We start from the raw sequence: 23,374 nt of genomic DNA on the forward strand, positions 1-23,374 counted from the left end.
GTTTCAAGGAGATATAATTAAGCAATGTGGAGGTATTAACTAGAAAAGGGAAAGTTTTTCACTCTGATAACAATGTTCAAACTCTTGTTAGGGACTCTCTCAAAGACAGAAATGAGGAAAAAAAAATCTTCTATTAGCAATGCAACTTCAGTTTGTTTTTCTAGAAGAAAACAATGTAGTTTTCTTCTCGTAAATGTCACATATAGTAGTAGGAACAAAAAAAACACCAGTCCAGTATGATGAGAGTAATGGTTTAATTCCGCTTTGATATATAATATTGTGCATTTGTTAGAAGTGAAACAAATTTCTGATTTACTGTGAAGGTCAGGAAAAATGTCACAGTATTTCCAACAAAAAGTGTTTGTGGGCAAGGACAGAATTTTTAAGGTACTTCATTTAAGAACCAAGCAAACAAAAAAGCTTGTTTCTCATTTATGGTGACGTTAAAGTGAAAATTATTGAAACATATTCACTTACGTGAAATGTCCTTTTTGCTATTTCCAGTTTGAGAAGTGTTTTAAAAATGTGAGGTTTCAGGCCAGTTCTGTATAGAAAGGATTTTAAAATCTCCACATTATTCTAGGGATTGAAAAAATGTTTCTTTCTCAGACTTTTGCTAATTGGTTTTGCTGTCCTTACCCCAGAAAAATTACATCAAGTGCCAGTTCATTAAACCACAAAACCACATCTGACAGTTGTTGGAGAAGAGTAGACAGTCAAACTGCTTCATTGCGCTATCATTGCTTCTACATTCTCAATTTTCTTTTTGGAATGGCTGAGAAAATTGATATAATCTTAACTTCCTCGCTGAATTGCTTCCTAAACTGACACCATACTATTACAGAGGAGCCGCAGGTTTTGTGATGCTCTCGGCGACCTAACTCATGCACAAAACAAGCATCACAGTTACTATGCAGCTATTAGAAAACTCAGCTCCCCCACCATAAAAGTATATCATCCCCTTAAGTTTGAGTAACGGAAGATGATGATCTCTACTGCATTATTTGTTCAGAGAGAGCAAACTCTATAATGTGTGAGGAAAATAGCTGAATAATTGGGTAGACTTCAATGGGCGCAACATATGCTCCTGGTGCTTCCTGCTGAGACTGCTGAAATGGCTTACAGTTACAGATGCCAACTTTCTGAGGAAAAAAATGTTGCTGCAAAGATGGGAAGTTCTAACCAATTCTGACAAATAGAAGACTATCATGCCTGAGCTGAAGAGTAGCAGGAGCCCACTTACAAATTATTGTGATTTAGTTGTGATTGTGATTGTCACGCACAGAAAGGTCAGTCTCAACACAATAATATTTATCTTTGATTTTGTTTGCTTCCAAGTGCAGCTTAAGTAAAACTGTCTTGTGAGCCAAGTAAAGGGGATAAATAATTTAGCAGCGAGTAAAACATGTGAATTGTAACTGTGAACTGAAAAAATGTTACTAGGTATGCAAGATCCAGACTTGTCAAACAGAAGTTTGTAAAAGAACCCCGAGAGTTGCCCAGATGCACCGACTGTCTTTAAGCAGTAATTATGCACAAGCATATTAACAAAGGCAGATAAAGGGAAGCAAATAGAATAAAAGGTGTTAATGAGTAACCATTTTGCCTGTTATAATTTTCACAATAAATTTTGTTGTAATTTTTCTCCCCCCTTCCACATTACTTGTCCTCCCACCATTACCGCAGGAAGATTTCTCTCTTTATTTAGAGCATAGTCCATACAAGAGCTGATTTTTCACTCAGCACATGCGAGAGGGGAAAGTGTGACAGAAGACTGGATGGGAATGTGGAAAGAAGGGAGGCATACAAGGTCTCGGAAAGGGTTCTTTCCTTGCTGGTGACAAATCCACGGTTAGGAGATTCCTGGCGCTCCTACAGGAGGACTTCTGTCAGGTTCACATTACTGTTCCCCAACTGAAGGACAAGACGTGCAAGCCTTGGGCTTTGGGTTTTTTTAAGCTTTTTTTTTTTTTTTCTGATAAATACTGATTTTTACTAAAATTACCAACTGTGAGAGTAAGATACATAAATCAAGCAATAGCAAACATAGAAATAAGTGGCTTAAATGGCTTAAAATAATATAAATAGAAATCTATAGTCGACAGTTGAGCTTTTCAAGCAGAAATAGAATATTAGTCCATTGCTAGATGTATCAATAATTGCACAGGAAAATCACAAGTATTACATCAATATTTTTAGGTTAGTGAAATAACAGATGTAACCCTACCAGATGATGATGAAAAAGTATTTTCCATTTCAACTAAGTGAAAGACTATCACACATTGCAACAACTAAAGGTGAGAGTTTTTAAAAAGAACGTTTCTATAATTTCCGCCTGAGAGTTTTCAGAGAGGAAAGTTGGTAGTTTACTGATTTTGATAAGCTTTTGAGAATTAGTACCCCAAAACAATGGAAAAACACTTACACTGAGCCAATAATTGAAATGAAAATGAAAAGTGAGCTGGCAGTTGTTTTCCAATCAGCCATAGATAAAACAAAGAAAAAATGATAATAAAGGAGACTGATAAGAAAAAAAAAAAAGCCATTGACTAGAGATTAGGAGACAACACCTTGAACCATCCTATTTCCTACATGGTGCTCTAGTTATGTGTCCATACTTTCTTGTCTCTGACTGCACTATTTTTCTAAGCTTGAAACTGCCCAAAACTTTTCTCAAACCCTGCACTCTCACAACATTGTTCTAATCTGAAGCTCTAGCTAGCTGTTGCATACAAACTTCTTGGCTTCAACCTTTGGTCTTCAAGTCGCATAAATTTGGATTTTAGCAAGATATATGGGATGGATTTTTGAAACTATAGAAATAATAATGAGAGATAACATAGGCTGCACTTTTACATAAATTGCTTTCAATGATGCTAAATGGAAACAGAAAGATTTGTGAGACAGGAGGAATGGGTTTGCTTAGAAATGTTATGTGAACTGGCAATTTCCAGAAACAGAGCACTTAAATAAATAAATAAATATTTCTTTACTCTATCAGAAGTTACAAAACAGGTATATTCATTTGCCTTATTTAGAATTTTTTTAATATTCTTAAGAGAATAATAAGTAGGAATTCTGCTCTGAAGTTTTCGTATTGACATGGACTTGTATGTGTGCAGAAGTTACTTCTACATATGCTTTAAGAAAATGGTTTCTAAAATTTAGGTGAATTATGCAACATTTATCATCTAGCAGATTAATTCCCTGCTGGTGAGATCAGGAAGTTTTCATTGTTTAAGGTAGTTGTTTGTATCCCACAGGTGATATCATCACCCATGTATGAATTTATTACCTTAGCACTATTACATTAATCTTTATTTACTTACTGTTATTAAGTTTTTAATTAAGATACATTTTAATTCGTTGTTGTAAAGGCCTAATTTCTCTTGATTATGTTCCCTGAAATCTCTTGATTCACAGTTCATACTTAGGGAACTGACAATGTCACCTGTTTTGCCTTCCCCCCCAGGACTCGCAGCCCCAACCACATCCCCTTATCCACCTAATCCACGTTTCTGTTATGCTACTTATGTTTCCCTGTCATAGCTGAGTTCTGCCATCCTGAGCAGGATTCACAATTATTCCTGCAGCACAGGAACTACAGGAACAAAGGAGAAATGATTAGAAGGTACAGAGGCAATACCTCCTGCAGCAGTCCAGCTTGTCACTCTTGCTCATGAAGCGCAAGAGTAGCTGTGGCAACCCTTCCACGTGTACAGCCTGTTATAGGATCATTCCTGTGGCTCACTCTAGGGTTCCCAAAAGAGATTTCAAGTGGAAGGACACCTTTCCTGGGCTAGTGTTACACCTCTCCTAGCTCTTCTCTAGCCCAAGATGATAACATTAGTGCACGTGTCTATGCGTTTTCTTCATTGACTGGGGAAAGTCTTGACATCTTGCTGAAATTCCCCACAGGCTTTCACTTCTCAACAGCTGAATTGGAATATTTGCTGGAAAGCACTGTTTCCCTGGATTTCCTTTGTTTGGAGATCAGAATTAGGAGGGATGGCGTGAACCCAGTTCTTGCCTGAGTTCTTGACACGCTGGCAGACCATGGCGATATCAAGTTGGGAACATCTCATTCTTTTTGCTAAAGACTCAGCCTAAACAATTTTTCCTGAGGAAAAACTGTAGGATTAGAAATTGAAGGAATCATTAAAGAGCATTAAAACATTTCTATTATGAGATACAAATTGTTACATTCTCTCAAGTCACCAGTGTGTGTAGAAACATGCCTCCTAGAGCTGAGAGTCAAGCTGTAAATGAAACTGTTATTACTTGATATACAAGTCTGAAGAAAAATTATAATCATGTCTTCCAAATGTGTAATATTATCTCTGTAGGAGCTGCCATATTTATGGCTTAGACAATATGCATCATTTTACTGCTATACATTAACATTTATTTAGGGCAGTGTAATGTAATTTAATTTGATGAGTTCTTATCATCTTTGTAAATTATTGGTTTAGATGTTTGAGAGTTGTAGAAAGAAGATGAAGAGACACGTCAAAAAGAGTGAGCACATAATCCAATTTGTTGGGTTTTTTTTTTGATTGTTTTGGGGGTTTTTTATTATTATTTTTATTTATTTATGCAGAGCACAGAGAATCTTCTTATCTATTGCCTTCTGGGTTTCACTGATAGTTCTGTGGTGTTCCTTACCCCTTTGTATGTGCTGAAACACATTCAGTCCTAATAAATTCTTTTTTTCTCTCTGTATTTTATATGATAAATCAATTTATGATCACGTATCTTTGAAGAGTAAAGGTAAAATGTTATGCTGTGGAAGAAATTTATGCAAATCCTACATGTGTTTAAACTACAGTATAACACAGAGGAGTATAATACTGTTTTTTTTTCACTTTTTAGTCTGTACCACTTAGTATAATGTACCCGCTTAAGTGTTTGCAACTTGTAGTGTTTTTATAATTTAGCATTTATCACAGAAAATTATTCCACTCTACCTTTCACTAACCCCCCACCCTTCAACATACACATCCATCCATCTGATATGTCAGGAGAATTATATTTAGCTTCACAATTAAAGTGGATATATCTCCTTCAAACTCCTCCTGTCCTGACCAACCTGTTTAGAGGATGTGGAAGCTCTGGGGAGCACATACAGGTTATCGACTGCTGTGTGCCTGCAGGAGTTCTGTAAACCCTGTCCTTCACTTGTTGTCTGTCAATCCCTAACAAGGCAGGAACAATTAATGTGGGGATCATGAGCTCTACCTGTCACTTACTGTTGCAAGCTAGTTCCCAAATGAAATAAATTAATAAAGTTGTAATCTAATTAAGCGTCATCTCTTCCATCCTTCATAGCTTCTTTTATGTCTGGGAAATGCATCACAACTAATTGTCTAATTTTCAGCATGTGCAAGGAAATGTTTTTCTGTTTATTTGCAGTAGAGTCACACTATTTACTAATTATTTGACAGTCATTAGATAGCTGTCCTGAAAAGTGTCTATGAAGTAACTTGTAACAAATCACAAAGATGAGTTATATGCTTTCCTTTCCAAAAGGTTAGTACCTTTTCAAGAGGTAGTGATTTTATTTTTTTTAACTAATCCCTGTGGAGAAATAAAAGCACATCGTGATTTTTCAAGGCTATCTCCTTCAAGGCTCCCAGTGCTCAGGGCTGTTTAAAACACAAAACACTACTGATAGTCAGTTGTTCATATGTTGTCATTGTAATGTGAGACTGTGGCACTGAAGTGCAGCAGGCAAACAGAAGAAAGGCTTCTGAGTAGACTCCCTAGCTTTTTTTTTTTTTTTTCTTTCATGTCATATGGGCTTGCATACTTTGTCTAAAGAAAGATCTTTCATACAGTGTATTGTCAGGCATCAACAATGCACCTGTAAAAACTTGGATACAATAAAATTGGTATCTTGAACTGATAAAAACCTGTGTTTAGAGACAAGAAAGAAACATAAAAAGTACGATGTAGAAAGTTAAAATTAAAAAAAATGGGACGTAAACTTTTGCTTCATTTGTAAATAGTATTAAACAATGTGAACGGATTATTTTCAAACTGAATGAGTTCTTAATCTGGTAGGTAACCTCAGTATTTACTCTTTTGTTTGTTGAGTCAATGAGACCTTATAGATTCCATCAACTGTAGATTTCATCAGGGCGGATTTCATATTGAGATCTGCAGACCTCTCTTGCCCCTTGTAAGTGAAGATTTTGAGCCTTTGAAATCAGTGGCTGAATTCCTATATAGGACATGGGATTTCATGTTGGTTTTCTACCTGAGATATAATTTTCCTGAACTTTATTTTTTCTTTTCCATTTTGTACTATGACATATGAATGTAAAGAGTTCTTTGGATTTGGACATAGATGATTAATGTTGGCAATTCCTGCAGAATCAAAATTTCATAATGTATTGATTTTTTCTGTATTCCCTCTGAAGGAAAAATGTCCCTGTAGGAAATAGTACACGGTTCTCAATGTGAAGCATAATTCACTAGTAAATACAAGAAAAAAGTCTCAGAATAAGCACTTTTCAGTATGGAGACAGATGGCCACATCACTTGGCAAGCATTCAGCTTTTTTCCCTGACATGTTTAAATAATGTTTATCAAACAATAGGCAGGGATAAAAATCAAGGTAGCCTTAAATTTATCTAAAACAGAATGGCAGGCTGCTGTAGAAGTGTCCTATAAATAACAATAAACAGCTGTTGAATGAAAGTCAATAAGGTGGAAAGAGAGTTTTTCTCCTGGATGGTAGAAATACATATATCTATATTTCTTTTTCTTGTAATGAAATATATTCTGTCCTCTTTCTCAGCCCAGAACTCAACATACTGTTTATATACCTGGCAGAGTGTACAATGATTAGAAGCAAAACCAGATGGACATATTTTTCCTTGTCTTGTTTATTTAGGTGACGGATAGATGAGTCCTAAATTTACCTATCAATCTGACTGCAATTATTTATGTTCTACTGTGAATTTTTTGCATGCAAATACTCATGGATGTACAGAACACACACACAAATAGGAGTAAACTGACTCTCTCTTTCTTCCTTAGGCTTGGAAAGGATTGCAAGAGATTCAGCCTATGAGCAAGAAGGAAAAGTTCAGTTTGTAATTGATGCAGTATATTCCATGGCCTATGCACTACACAACATGCATAAAGATCTCTGTCCTGGATATATTGGTCTATGCCCGAGGATGAGCACAATTGATGGTAAAGAACTACTTAGCTATATACGGGCAGTAAACTTCAATGGTAAGTTACATGTACTCTTTTTTTCCCCTCTTCTTTAAATGTTTCAGATGTGTTTTCTTCTTTATATGGGATACTTTAAGGTGTAGTTGAAAACAGGATTAGAAGCAGTTCTTTTTTAGAGAGAACTGCTTTAGAACTCAGAACTGTGAGTTTTTCCACCTGCTTTGAAACCCCAAGTGTATTTTTCGTCTTAACTTTAAGCTGCTCCCAAGAGGCAGATGTTAAAAATAAGAATCTGTCCATGAAAATATTCTGGTGAAAAGCTGCTATTGTAGAAACAAGTTGAGGAGTCATGCAGTCCTATTGACAGATTAAAATCCTTTGACAGAGGTTGCTTATGTGTTTGCAAGAGAATGAATTGAAAAGAATATCCTTTTAAAAATTGCCGACTTCTGAAATTACTGTTAACAATTTCCTTACAGAAGTGAACAGTGAGGAGTTTGCTTTCAATTTGCATATTTAAATCTCAATTAAAACACTCGCTAGCAGTTCCAGCTTCTTTTCCCTGTCATTGTTTTTGACTCAGTGATTTAGTGAGCTTTAACATAACTACAATATATATTTTTAAACAACACTACATAATATTCTGTGCAGCTGGGATCGGCCTGCTGGGGAAATGCAGTTACAGATGCTTATGCTGTTAACAGTAGAGGCCAATAAAGAACAGAATTAATTTAGGAATGTAGAATTGAAAAGGGTAGAACATACTTGATGGTGAAATAAAGTTGCTGAAAACCTACATTATTTCATTAAAGTCATAATTATTGTAGACTGGATTTAGCACTATTTTACAAGGAAATGGAACAATGTTCGTTGCTGTGTTTTGGTGGATTTTTTCTCTACTTGGTGATAATTCACGTACTAGACATGCCTTCTAACTATGCAGAGAGAAGCACTGTCTATCACAATTTATTCCAATGACCTCAGCTGCCAGCCTTTTTGAAAAAAGCACAAGGTCATTTTGAATTTAGCTTATGAGTGGAAGCTTTTTTTGCTTTAGGTAATATACCAGACCATTTGGTAGATATGAACGCTGGCTGGAGTTCACAGTTTTTTCCTCTTCTATAATTTTTTTCTTCCTATGCAATTTTCATGAAAAGGGAATCCCTGTCTCCAGGAATATAAAGATAGAAGGTGTTTAAATGATTCTTTAGTGATTTTAAAGAAAACCTGGAGCAAAATATGTTGCTGGCAAATGGGAAATGTTGTTATGATGACTAAGGTAGGCAGCATAAAGTTTGCAGTGGTAATTATCTACATTTCTTGTAGATATTCTTCTGGGTCTGTGTTGTTAAAGCACAAAGAAAGTGATCTATTTTCATTTGGTAAGCATGAAAGTTTAGCATAAAAAGATAAGCTGTACATTTTATATGGAACCTTTCTCTCCCTAGACTGTTGTATTTCATCAATACCCGTCATGATTTCTCTGTCTGACTCTAAGTATTGCAACAAGGGGAGATGAAACAGTGGGATAAAGCATTCTGGAATGCTGGAATGAAAAAGTATCTGGTTTTGAACTAGTGATTTACTGAAAGAGAGGAAAACAAACAAACAAAAAAAGAGAAACATTTCTGTAAGGTTAACTTTCTGTCCCGTGGGATACATTAACTGTTCCCTGTACTAGGATAGTCCACATTATATACTGGTATACCAGTTTTTTTGGTCATGTTATATGCCCAAATATTTTATTTTTTTTGGTCATGCATTGGGAGGCATAAACAGAGGACAGTCTTTAACCCTTTGTCTTTTCCTATTAATCCCAAATTCCTGTTCCTCAGGACAGCACTGCCGCTGTGTCTGACTGCGTTTACAGAGGTGAATATTTACATAGATTGCTAGACCTCCTGTGCTGGGAGTTGACAGTAGTGCTGTGTGTCGCTTTTGATGTGCATCCTAGGTTCAGCTTAGTGGGTTTCACCTCACAAAATATGGCCTGTATTATGAAGGACACCTCTCTGCCTTATGGAGGGTATTTTCAAGGGGAAAAAAACATTTACATTTCTGTTTATTGGAGTAACTGTTTTGCTTTTGATTGCAAGTAATCACTTTGAAATGTGTTTATTTTTGTTTACTCTGTTTATTTTTATTTACAAATTATGAAGATTTCTTCCCCTGAAGGATTCATCTGTGTGATATTCTATGACACCTTCATGACTGAAGGGTGATCATAACCACCAGCCCACAGTGTACTGATGTAATTGATACGACATTTGTTTCTGCTTAGATACTCTTCTACCAGTTGTATGCTAAATGCAGAAAATCTCACAGTTCAGCACGATTTTAATGGGGATAGAACATCTTCATTTGTAATAGGAATAAAGAAATTTATTTGCACATGAGGTTTGAATTACTACTGAGTGTAGTTTCCTGTTTTAGTATTGTCTGTGTTTTTCTTAGGACGGCTAGCAAAGTCTGGTGTCTAAAAACAATTGCTCTTCATTTATAATGGGAAGTTTAGTAATTAATTTAATTTCATAGGAAAAGAAACCTCTAACATGTAATGGGTACAACCTATTGCTTTGTACATTGAAAAAGTTTTTAAACAACAGGAAAATATGAAGCTAGTGTGCTGAGATGAGGCATATTTAGTTCCCTGTGTTCTTGATGGTCAGTGCTAGTTGCCCATAACCAGCTCTTTCTGGTTATTAGATCAAAGAATACTTAGAGCTTTCATAAGTTTCATGCTCCTACTTTGGTTTTCCCCAGGCAAAAAGTTAATGTTGTCCCTTTATGGTGTTCTTGTTTTAATAAAGGTGCTACATTTGAAAAATTTTCTCTACCAGTTTTTGTATGCAAACAAAATGAGATATTTATGTGAAAATGGTGTTTCATATTTAAAGTTATGTAAAGCGAAGAGTTTTTCTGTTAATTACCTTTAGAAATGGTGATATGCACAATAGTGTAATTGTGGCATGATTCAATATGTTCTCCCATCACATTGCTCTAGAGTTCTCACTCTACTTAACTTCATTATTCTGTCTACAAAATAAGCAGACGTTTTCTGAGAGATTTTACCCTGGCATGTGCTGAGTGTTTTATGAGAAGTGCTCTGCTGAATTTTAACATGAGTGCTCATCATTTAACAGAAATAGGAATTGAAACATGCATTTGCGGTGGATGGAGGTGTTTCAAAGATGGTTTTGTTTTGTTTTGTTTTTTAAAGAAAAAGATTTATCTTCGTACTTTCTTCCGGACAAAGCAAAAAAAGGATGACAACATGGATACAGTGCTATTGCTTTGGTGGGAACAGAACACAAAGTGATAAGACTGATCGGTGCCTCCCTCCCCAGTCATCCCACTACAAAAATGACGATCAAAATTTATAATTAAATTCTGAAGATAAAGATCACTGCTTATGTTGTACATAAAACATTTCACATAGAAGAAAGTTCACTCTTTCTATATATATAGTTTTTTAGCTAGCATAGGGTAGCTGGTTTTTGCCTACCTTTAGTCATATATTTGTGTTTATATTTCCATTAACACCCTGTAGTAGTTACAGGGATAAATATTGAGAAAACATCACACACTATAACTATTTACAGATATTACAATATGACTCTTAACCTTAAAAGTAGGGGCAGAACTTGACCTTTACTCTTATACACACAAACAGACGTTTTATTTGCTTTTATGGGCTACTTATCCTGCAGGTGAACAAGGATACTTGCCCCTTAGACATCTTTTTAGGTGAGCAGGGATAAGTGAGAAGGGAGCAGAGGACAAGTGGAAGTACTGACTCCCTTCTGCCATCACTGCTTAAATAAATTTTGTCTGCTTCTGACAGAGGTCACCACAACATCACTTCCCCCTTCTGGTGAAGAGGAGACTCAGGAGATGAATTCGGAGTCTGACTGTGCAGCCTTTTCTCTGTTCTCGGGGACAAAGTAAAGCAACTATATTGCTTGCTGAGATTTTGTGGCAAATCTGCAATAACACTGGAACAGGTTGCCTGGAAAGGTTGTGGAGTCTCCGTCCTTGGAGATATTCAAAACCTGATTGGACACAGGCAACCTGCTCTAGGTGAGCCTGCTCTAAGCTCTAGGCTAAGGGGGGTTGGACTAGGTGATCTCCAGAAGTCCCTTCCCACCTCAGGCATGCCGTGATTCTATAGCCCTAGCTGGACTTGAAAGAAAAAAAGTATATCTCTTTCTTTACATAAATGAACATATGTTACCTTTACTCTATCCTTCTGAAACTAATTTAATAGTCTGAGTGGACTAGTAAGCGTTACTGTTATTTGAGTTTTAGATACGTTAATTAAATGCCTTTGAGAAAAGATTAATTTTGGCTACACGCTCAGGGACACACACACAGGTGCAGCATCAGCCCCTTTTAAAAAGCAAACATGCAAAATGTCGTCCTGAAAGGGAAGAATGATACCAGAGAATGAGAATATAAGAACAGAAACTAGCAGGCAAACTCAAAATAAGGCATCGACACTTGTAAACTAAAAATTAATGATCACTCTACATTGTAATATTTTTTTTCTGAGAAAGCAGTATCTATAGAGGGCAGTTTTAAAAAAAAGTGAAGAATGGGGTTTCTCATGAAGAATTTTGAACCCTCCAGAGAATCATTATTGTGGAATCAGCTGTTTTACAAAATTCATCTTCTGCTATCTTTTGAAGTTGCTAAGACATCAATCTGTGCAAAACTCCCTTGACTTAATATTCAGCTCAGACTGTTTTAAATGTTTTCTTGAAGAAAGCTGACACCTCTCTATTTCTTCATGGAGTACAAAATTTGCATTCTCAAATCATTATTTATCATTAAAACAGAAGACTTAAAATGGTGCCCTTTGAGGCTGATAAGTTTTGACATTTTTTAAGGCATTAAGCACAATAGAAGTAAATGTCCCACTTAAAAGGTACTGGAGCTATGCTACTAACTCAGATTTTTAAAAATCCAACTCTCAAATCTACAACTACCAACAGAGAGAAAAACCTTTTTGAAATAGTTGAAGTTGAGCACATCTGTGATTTTTAAAGTTTTAAGTTCTTATTGTCAGTTCATAATTTAGGGGTTTGTACTGTCAGAAACAGTTAGCATCATACGATGCCACTGGTACCATATTCTGATAGGGTTAGAAACTATCTAAGTATAACGGGAGATAATAGCAGATGAGTAGATCAGATATGGACAAACAAGATTAACAATGAGCTGGGAAGGACTGAACTCTGTTGACCTCGCTAGGGTTCACTGTGGTAGCAACTCTAGTTTCACTAATTTGTACTCTGCTGAAGAAATAAAGATACTGCTTTCAGCTGCTGAAATGGGAACGTCTGCTGCAGTTTTGTTAAGATCTGTGATGTTTGTTCTGTCATAAATTAGTCACATAACATAATTCCATGTAATTTTAAAAAAAAAATAATGGTGGTACAGACGAATGTTTGAAAACATGGCTAAAGCTTAAACTAACAGACCTGAACTCATAAAATCCCATAATTCCAAATAGTCCATTCTTTTAATGTACTTTTGCCATGGTTTCGGAGGTATCTAATTTGGCTTGTGCATGCACTGGGGCTATGGCAGACCATTTCTCATAAAGAATCCTGATGTCTAGTCTCCCATACCTTTATGTTAAATTAAGAAAGGAGTTGTTACCTCTGTTAATTTATTATTGGGGATGAGCAGGGGATGATTTCAAATAAGTTCTGCTTTGGCATGCTAATTATTTTAATGGAATTAATCCAGGTGGCTATACAAGCGCTAAAATTGCACAGTGGTCTGAATCACTCTTAACGGGTTTAAGTAATGTATGGTTATAACGTAAGCATGCACAGCAGGCAAAGCTTGGAGCTGCTGTGATTCTTAGGTACCTCACAAATCCAGGTGATTAAAATCAGAGATTATGAAAATGCTTGGTCTGAAATTAGAGGGTGGAACCTAAAAGTAAGTGCAATTTATAGCCGTGTTCTTGCTTATGTACAGATATTAAGTACTGATTAATTGAGCAGTATATATGCTCCACATATGGAATTCATGATGTAGAACATGACTGCGGTCAATTCTGTTTTGAGGAACAAGGTCTAATTCAGAAGGAATTTTAATAATTAATATGTAAAGGAAGGTCATAAGGGATTTACCCTCATTGCCCATGAAAATTGATTTGCCTCTCCTGATAGGTGAGGATATTCAGATATATTAGAGTACAGTTTTCTAATATGATCAAGCGAAAAACTCAAGCAGTGCTGAGGAGTAGTACAAACTAACCCTTGCCGTTCTGAGTGAAAACATATTTGAGTGCAAGGAAACTGGATCCATAATGCATGTATTTTTTTACCTTTTAGTCAGTGCAAGAAACATCACAGCTGCAGTTCTGCAGCATTATTAAGCACTTCAGATATTGTCCTTACCTTATTAATAGGAAGGTGTGCCACAAGTTTTGAGGAAAAGAATACCTTGACAAGCTTCCTAACTCAAATGCTTAAATTTAAAATCTTCTCTTAAACCTATCGAATCAAGTAAGAATGTTTGTACAAGTTATTAATTTTTCCATATGTCAATTTATGACCTGTTTGGTAAGACAACAGTTCTGCATGCCAGCAGGACAGTCATGAAGACAAATGAATTGCTTTTTAGTACCTCTGTAACAGAATAATTCATTTTCCTACAACTTTTACTAACAAAATGAGATAGACGCATCCGAGAGAATAGCAAGGGGAAAAAAGCAACAAGGATTTTATTAAGTGTATTTGGTAATATAAAGAAGGCACATTTATAGTTCATTAATGTAAAAAGTGAGCTAACGGGTAATGGCTGATAAGTGACAAAAAATACAGCAACTCTTCAGGGACATCAGTGTCAGTGAAATTATCCTGATGAATCTTAGATTCTCATATAAGGAGAAAAATAACCATTTCTCTATGTTAAAGGGAACAATAGTGAAATCAGGTAGACTTAATACTGTAGGGCAGGCATTACAGTGAGGAGAGAATAAATTTATAACAGACATTGCCAACACCATCAGACAGCACTATTTAGGCTTTCTACTCTAGGGAGATGTTGTATTCAGCAGTAATCAACCAAGTTCAGATCTATAGTAAAAGCAGTGCTGGGTTCAAAAGCAAGTTAGATATGTTAGACCTTGCCACCAGATCTGATCTTAAGCAAAACAAGAGAGAATCTGAGCAAACTAAACAAGACATCCAAGAGGAAAATGATGGGATTCAGTTCATCCCTTGCAGGTAAATAGGTTTCCCTCAGTTTCAGTAGCTGGTGAAGTTTCAAGCAAGTGTCTAGTTCTCCATATAGCTGATCGGAAAGGCTGATGCTTCTGAAGGTTACCAGAGAGTGAGCCAGTCCATTAGCATTTAGGCACCATAGCAACTCACCTACTTCTGTATGTTTTTCTGCAAGCAGGTATGAGTCAGAGAGGTTTTCTGAAAGGCTGGTTAAAGAATTTCTAATAGTACGAAACATTAAATATGTGGAAGATAGTTTATCTGAGAAGCTTCTCTAATTTACTCCAGCAGAGGAAGCATTTGCTGTTATTCCTGAGGATTAAGGTATCCAATCATTTTGGCCACACAGCAGGTTATGTTTTATGCCGAACAGATTGGACCCAAAATGTTGCTTCCCCTAGCCTTCGCCAAATCTCTCCCTAGTAAGCCTGAAATAAAATGGATTTGATGCACAAATTCCTGAGGCGTTCTATTTTAAATAGAGAGACTGTTTCTCTCAATTCTCCTGTTATCTCTATCATCAAAATTCAACATTGATAATTAAAGGTAAAATAACTTGCAGTAAAGGTTTTAGTTGCAATTCTGTGCATTCTGTGCATAGCACAATTTCAAACTGATGATGCATTAATTAGGCTTCCATATTAACATTTTTCAATTTGTGCCAATTTCTTTAGGTTATTAACTTCTGTAATTACATTAGCATTTAATAAAAAAAATAGTTTGGAATATGGGAGGTACAGAATACTCTTTATTATTAGTTCCACTTGGAAGCCTAAACTCTTTTAAGCCAAGTCATAGGAGCCTACACAGCCAGATGGATTTGAAAATGGTGCTTCTCTCTACTACTTATAGCTCTATTAACAAATTATCAGCTTGACTGGTACTCTGCTTGAATACAGTTTTATTTGCTGGTAGTTGAGCTATTTATGTAAAGGTAAGATTATTAGAGGATACCCAGCTGCATTTCAGAGTATGAAAATGTGGATGTGTTTTTAACTACTGTATCAAAATTTACACACCAATCATAGCTTCCTCTTTAGACCCACCAATTACAATGGGTGAGGTTTATTACGTAGTATGATTAACTTTGATGCTGACCTGCCTAAATTTTAGGAGTTCAGCTGGAGAGCAAAAGGGAGTGGTACCACCGTTGTATGTTAAATCGAGGGGAAGAGGTTTATGCCTCTGAACAGTTCCAGAAAGGAATTAGAAATATATAATACAGCACTACTAACTCTGCTTTGGGATGAAGATGGTAGAAACACTGGAGCTTGGTCCTTCCCCCAAACTTTTCATATTAGTCTGGCATTCAGATATTCACTGAGGAAATAAAGTAATTGACTTCTCAGCCTTTAATCCCAAGGAGACTGAAGCCAAGTTCCAGAAGCAAGCCTTAAACAAGTATAAAGCATGACTGGGAGGATATTCTTTAGTCTTGTTGCATTTGGGTCATTGTGCAGCTAAGAATGCGAGACTTCCTAGAAGTAATATTAAAATGGACTCTCAATATCCTATCTTAGTAGCACTAAGTTATTGTATTTTCAGTCTGACAGCAGAATTAAAGCAGCTATAAATGTATGACTCCTTATTTCTACCCAGCCAGCACTGAAACAAGAAGTCTTAGTGCAGTACAGGATAAGTTTTATGCATTTATTGGAGTTTTACTTATTGTGCACCATACACAAAGGAAGACCTATCATCAACATCGGGATTATTTTTCTTTTTCATTCAGGTCAAATTTTCCTGTTTTATAGAAGATGAGTTACAAGTGGCCCTTTGAAGTAATGAAGTAATATATCTGTATTATCTCCAAGGGATTAGAGAAGCTAGCATGATTTTTAAACTTTATTTTTTGCTAATAAACATTTTTTTTTGTTGTCGAACAAGAAAGCCAAACAAGCCAAACCAAAACCAGCCAACTTTGGTTAGAGATAGAAACTATCAACATAGTTTTAATGTATCACCATACTATCACCATAAAACTATCACCATAGTTTTAATATAAAGGAGAAAATTTAGGTTTAGCAAAAAAAAATATTTCATGTAATAATGGTGGTTGATTATTCCATCGATCACTTTTATTTTCTTTCAATGAGCCATGAAAAGTTAGATGTTATGCTATCATGAAATTAATATCTTTCAAGTTTCTTATCACATTCTTACAATATGTGAAATATAGCTTGATTAGGTAGCACCCTGAGTAAAAGAATTTTCACAGAAATGGGAGTGGCTGGTTAAGTCTGTTCTTGCAAAAGCCCAACATTTTGCACAGCTTTTCAAGCAGTAGTTTTGCGATGTCTCTGTTCCTACACTATTATTTTGCATTTGCAATTCTAAGTCTATGCTATCTGTCTGTCTCCTTGTAACTTTTTTCCACATGTTTTAACTTAAAAAAAATAAGGATTCAGAGTTGCTAAAGACATTTGTAATTAGAATTTACCAATATAACCAGCAATAAAGAAGTAGAAACTCTGATCTATTCAAGCAGATAGAAATTAATACTGGTTATTACTGTCCAGATGTTTCCAGTGCCTGGAAGCATTAAAAACCATTGAGCCAACTTGAATGCTCTGAGATTATGAGTACTTAACTCTGTTAAATTAGCTTGCCTTTTTATTTCACGTTCTGAAATGGAACAATGTCATTCAGTTTACCGAAATATCTATTGAAAAGTAGGTAAAAATTTTTTCCTGTTCATTATTTAGTTGAAAAAGGAAAATCCATCAGCTAATCAGGAAAATGCAGAACTACTATGTCTATCAATGTTAGGTTTATAAATTTCCAAGTGTACTGTAGTCAAGAGAAAATTTACTGTTTATTTCAGGGGGTCTGGAATACCAGTGTTCATCAACCATACTGGAAACAAACGGATAGGAAAAAAAAAACAAACACATTTGCAATTACCATTACTTATTTTTATTATAAGTATCATGTAGTCACTTAGATGTGGCTTTACGTTTAGGTGTTGTGCTTGCTCTGTACAGGAAGACAGTTCCTAAGAGCTTGGAAAGCATTGTAGTAACAGCGGTTACCTGACCTGTCTGGGGAATTCAGAACAGCCTAAGTTTACAGACGTGCTCTCTGTCACATATGTTTATCTGCAGAAGTAGAAGAAAAGCACAGTAAGAGACAGTCCTTGACATTCACTAAATGAGTATTCCCCTGGGAACTGTATGTTTTTCAGTGGAAAAGCGAGGCAGTTTATGGTTTTTTTGTGGCAGGAAAAGATGGCAGTTTGTACAGACGCGGTGGAAAGGAAGCAGCTATATATCACTCGTGCACTGTATCCTGCTGCCTCCTTAGAATTTTTCTTTCAAGGTTTGCCATACATATAGTCATCAATCTCTTTAACAAAAAAAAATCCACAATTCTGAATGTTGCATTTTATGGAGACCTCAATAGTAGATTGCCTTCCTTTGACTGTAAGGCTAAGCAAACAGATATAATCACAGAAGACACACTGAACTCCAGCTGGATCAGCGTTTGGTTTTCCTGTTTGGCCCTGCAGCCACTCTAGGACTACCCTGGCTTTGCTCCAGTATAGCTTGATCGAGCTGAGAGACAAAAATGTATTGGCACTGTTCCCGTGCCACACATAATCACATTTTATACATATATCCCTCGGTAGCATTAAGTCACAACTCATAATATGGCCAGTTATGGTAGCCGTGTCCCACTTTTTGGAGGTAAATATTATGCATTTTAAAGGAAAGTGAAAATGATATATGGAACCTCAAGTCATCATCTGTGTGCGGGATATGCCGCTACAGGGCAGTCAGACTCCTCGGCACACGTCAGGCTGTGCAGACTTGAAAGGCTTATTTAGTGCAGTCTCTGCCATGGCTCCTCCGAGTCCCTACCCAGAGATCTGAAGAGAAAGCCTCGGGATATTAGAGTCCACTGCTTATCATGTTGGAGAAAAACAACTAAAGGTGCTTGGAAATAACCCTTATATTGACATACAGCCACTGTGGGAAGGTTTCTGCTAAGCCAGCTGGCGTTTAAAGGCTCCAGCTCTTGATAGTTACAAATTGTTGTATTGATCCTCTCTTATGCATGGACTAACTGCAGCTCAAACACTGATAATTTTTTCTCTGTTTTGCACTTTCACTGTTTCTTACCAGCAAGGGATATTGTTCATGCACAAAGTGCTTAGGCAGGATTTCTTGCTTACCTGAGCATAAAATGCTCATGGTTTTGTTCTTATCGCAGTAAGTGAGTTGTCCTGAGCCTTGTATGGTGAATCAGAAAATTCCAAGAAAAGTGTAAAATAAAACAAAGTAATGTTCAAGCAGAAGTTCCCAAACCTAAAAAAGTTGTTAATTTTTAGTTTCAGTTACAGCTGAACGTTGAGGTTGTTCCTTATTTCAGCCAATTTGCCCTAGAACTAATTTGACCTTTTGAAGATTTCTCATGTTTCTGTGCTCTTTGCCTGACACCTCCTGAGTCTGCGTTACTACATTGCCAACACAAAAAGTACCTACCAATGTTATTTTATTTATTTGTTTGCATGTTTCTTTGTTTAGGTAGTCCCGGGACAACACTTTAGCTTTTCAAGGCATTTTTAGACAATGCTGATGTTATTTAGCCAGTAAGTTTCGTAAGTCCACAAGTGCTGGGGACTGAATTTTCAGGTCTGCTGAAGTTCATTGTCACAAGGTGTGAAGGGTCAGAGCAAAGACCTATGCCTTCTGCCAGCCATCCCATAGCAGGCGTACCCATCTGTAATATGCATCTACAGTCTCTGTTAGTATTTATGGATTCAATTATTTAATGCTTATACCAATTTGCACAACACAAGTGAAGGCGTATGTGTGAACGTGTTTTAATTACAGTGTTTTAATGAATTATGGCATGGTACATAGCAGACATTACTGGCTGTTATCTCAGTCCATCAAATTTTTGAACTAAAGACACAAACCATTCTCTTTAAATAAGGAGTGTGAACCTGTGTTCAGAGGTGATTTAAGCTAACTTATTTTGGTTTGAACAGCAGGACCTTGCCACTCCTGTGGAGATGAGAGGTTGTAGTTGCTGAAAAGGAGTAAGGTGAAGAGGGGGACAGAAAGAAGGTAGCAAACTATTCACCTTCTAGTGAATAGTTCTAGAGAGAGAAATTCACCTTCTATTTGAGTCCTCCAAATACACATGAGGAGACTTTTGTGTGTTCTATATTCATGTATAATCAGATTAAAGATTTCCTAGGAAGATAAGCTGATAATAGGCATTGCCTATACTTGCCAAACAGTGAATAACACCAGGGCCACTTGAGAAGTACAGATTGTTTTTTTCATCCATGGAGAAGAGATGACAGTTTGTTTTTACAGAAGCGGTCCACAAATGCCTGTGAATGCATACCTTGTGGGCTCTATGGTCTACACTTGTGTGTATATACCATGTCATGTGCACGGATGTCCGTGAGTCTGTGCAGCCAAGTGGTTATTATGCACTACTGATAAAGTGTATTGAAGTCTAGCATCAAACACTTAAAAAGCATTTTTCTAATGTATGGTTTGTTTTTTTTTTCAGTAGTTCATGGAACAATATAGTGTATTCTAATTCTGAAGTCATTAAATGCTGAAAAAGACCCAGAAAACCAAAGGCCTTATAAAATGGTTCAGTTCTTTCACTGGATTGAAGTACTGCTACAAAGCAAAACTGGCCTTTAAAGAGAAATTTGTTTATCCTATTTATCCTGTGTCACCTGAAAAAAACCACAAACCAGGCTTTGCTTTGAAGGCTTTTTTTTCTTCTGTCTTGTTGTTTAATTGTTTAATTTTGGTTTGAATTAAACCAAAATTAATTTAATGAAAACTCAGAATGTCTCCAGGCCCTAAAGCTGTACTGTTGAGTGATGTTCCTATCAGTTCAATCACTAATGAAACCCGGCAATTAATTGACGTTCCTGACAAGGATACTGATTTCACTGAGCAATTGCAGGAAACTATTTTGTGGCTCTGATCCTCTGGGAAATCAGTCCTGGGAATGGAGTCTCTTAGCTTCCAACATTGCAAAACTTCAGGAAAGGCCTGTCTGAAATTTGGGAGGTGGTGTCATGTCAGCAGAGCTGAGAGTTGCCTCCCTGAGCAGGCAGAATCCCCGTGAGTTTGTAGCTGCATTTGTCTTGAATTTTGTCCAGAGAGGACAACTCAGATGGGAGACATACGCAAAAAAGAGGGGTGCCTCTCCCTCTTGGGTCTGAGCTGCAAGAAGGGTGAAGAAGAAGCTGTGTGCCTCACTGGTTGGACTAAGGAGCTTCTGAAAATGGGAGTATAAATGCCGGTCCTTCAGAAACTTAAAGGTGCAAATCATTGCCACTTTGGGCAGCTCTTAGATAACTAAGTTCAACTCAGGTCTTGGTCACCAAAGTAGGCAGTTGAAATCTTGCCCTTCCTATTGGTTCTTTTCCTATAAAAAAGTCTTCCTGTTTCATACAGGTAGTTTTCAGATTGTGAAGTCCTTGGATTCCAAGATAACACAGAGCTTGTAAATATAGATATACCGTGGTTAAATGGGAGGTGGTCAAGAAAGGAAACAATTCTCATGGGGGTCAGTGTCTTCAGAGATTTCATATAGATCTTTTATTGGGGCTCATATATGAAAAAATAATACAGATATATTGTTATAAAATTCACCTTTATTTTCTTGATTTGGTATACTTGTTATAAAGAGGACTATAAATATTCTTAGTTTTCCTCCCTTGCTACTGCTACAATTGTTTTTTTTTGTCCTCCCTCAGAGGTCCCTCTGCCAGAATCAATAGCATCCAGATCAATGAAAGAATATTTCTGAAAATGTAAATTTTTCATCCTCATGGTCCTGACTTGCTAATGATTTCTAATGGAGTATTTAACAGGAATGAGCACAGACCTTGATATGAAATGCTGGACAGATAAGTAACAAGAGGGGTTCTGAGTAGGGAAATGTAGAAGGATAATGAAACCTGACAACAATAGAAAACTGAGGACAAAGCTCTGAGGGTGAGAACAAATGAACATGAGTCCCAAAGAACAGGGTCACAAGCTGGTGCCTGAACCATATGATTTGTTGCCAGGAAATGGAATGTAATAAGGTTAGGCACAGAAAAATAGAAGGGCTTATAACTTCAGCAGATTGATGTGCTACAAATATTGAACAGCAGATAGATTAGAGACAAGGTCTATTTATAATGGTATTGCTTTTTTTTTCCTTTTTCCCGATGAAAAATAACAGCAAACAATACAGACACATGATGATGTAGGTGATAAAAGATGCAGTTTTTCCTAGCATTGTAAAAGATAGTAGGAAAAATACTATGATCTACTGGGTTTGCTCTATTTTGTGTATGTCATGCACCTAGATAAAGTGGAAGAGGGGACAAATATAAAAATGGAATAATACAGGGACACAGAGACATTAGCTATTCATAAAGCCAAACAGTATAGGAATGGAATTCAATTTATTTCACATTAGATATGTACAGTGCAGATGTCTACACATGAACTAGCTGATTACATTGCTTTTATAGTGAATGGAGAGAAAGTCACTTAGTGGGGCATAGTTCACCTCATCATTTACTTGTCTAAAATAAGCCAGATGAATTGTGCTGTAGAGAGGCCTCCACTGACAGCAGAGCAAACCTATAAAACTATATCAGCTTCAGATGTCTATTTCCAAAGACAGGTGAGATGACTCCAATACTATTATGTTTTTTTGGGGAAAAAATGAGCTTGAGGAGGGAAGCTGGGAATAAAACGGTGAGTTATTATTGTAAATCACCTGAAAATTGTTCACAAAATGAAAGAAGAAATGGCAGAAATTTAGACTAGGTGCAAAAGACATATGATAACACTACTTTGTATTAATATTAATCTGATTACCAGAATATTAATCTAATTAATTAATATTACTCTATTAATCTATTTAACATTGATATTAATCTAATTAATAGATTAGTAAGTAAAAACACCAGCAATAATACCCGTAAATTATTTGATAATAAAATTAGACTACTATTTTGTGTCTGCTTTAAAAGCAGTGAAAGGAAAAGTAATCCATATGGAGTTTTCCCTCAAATACACAGAGATTGTATAGCCTAATTAAGACACATCCAAATGATAAAATCTCCTCACAGACAAAACTATTAACAATTAAGAAGATAGTTAAGATGTATCTTGTATGAAAGCACCTTTAAAACTGAAAAAGGTTCCACGGGTTGTAAAACTGACAATGAGAAAGGAAGCGGAGGGGAAATACCAATAAAGAAGCAGCTCAGGAAAAATAAAAATAAAATTGGTCTCAAAGAGCCTACTGAAACCAGTAGGAAGAATTGGTGGATAGAACCATGTAAATGCAGATGATACCATAGTTTATGGCTGTACAACAATTAGACAAGTAATTCTGACAATAAGTGTCAGGGTTGACAAGGGTGGGGAACTGAACATTAAAAACAAACGAAGAATGTGCATGGGTGCAAGCAACAGCACTTACAAGGTTATTTATTATTTGGAACTCAAGTAAACTGGAGAAGTTACCTGGGAAAAAGAATTAGATGTGGTAGAAGTGTATTCTATTTAATTGCCCAATGCGATAATGCTATTTCTCAGTTGTCATTTGTCAACACGCTTCCAAGAAAGGGAGGAATTTTGACGATCGTAGCTATACAAATGAGATGAAGAAAAGGGTTATATAGTTCATTGTTCTGTGGTTTTCACCCAATCCAGCATTATGGCATCTGTCCATCCAGTGCAAAATGACCAAATATTTCCAAGAAAGAATGCAGTGTATTCTAAGAAATGTATGTAAAATAATTTGATATGTGAGTGAAAAAGAAGTAATAATGAAAATGTAGACAGAAAGCTGGAAGCTAAATTTAGAAGACATGAATTTCAAAGTTTAATAACAGGTTGTCTTTCATGACTTCATATGATGGCCTATTTAGGGATCTGAGAAGATCTATGTCA

The 23,374-nt window shown here is 36.3% G+C and overlaps 1 protein-coding gene across 3 annotated transcripts in view; it reads left to right on the top strand.

The window, feature by feature from the left end:
• Positions 1-23,374, top strand: part of GRM8 (glutamate metabotropic receptor 8) — a 357,470-nt gene that overhangs the window by 212,262 nt on the left and 121,834 nt on the right. For all 3 annotated transcript variants that reach the window (XM_074593173.1, XM_074593253.1, XM_074593342.1), the window contains exon 7: positions 7,045-7,245. In XM_074593173.1, the coding sequence (XP_074449274.1) occupies positions 7,045-7,245 (201 nt within the window). The remainder of the gene's footprint in view (positions 1-7,044; positions 7,246-23,374) is intronic.

This window comes from Larus michahellis, chromosome 1 (genome assembly GCF_964199755.1).
Source record: "Larus michahellis chromosome 1, bLarMic1.1, whole genome shotgun sequence".
Lineage (NCBI taxonomy): Eukaryota > Metazoa > Chordata > Aves > Charadriiformes > Laridae > Larus > Larus michahellis.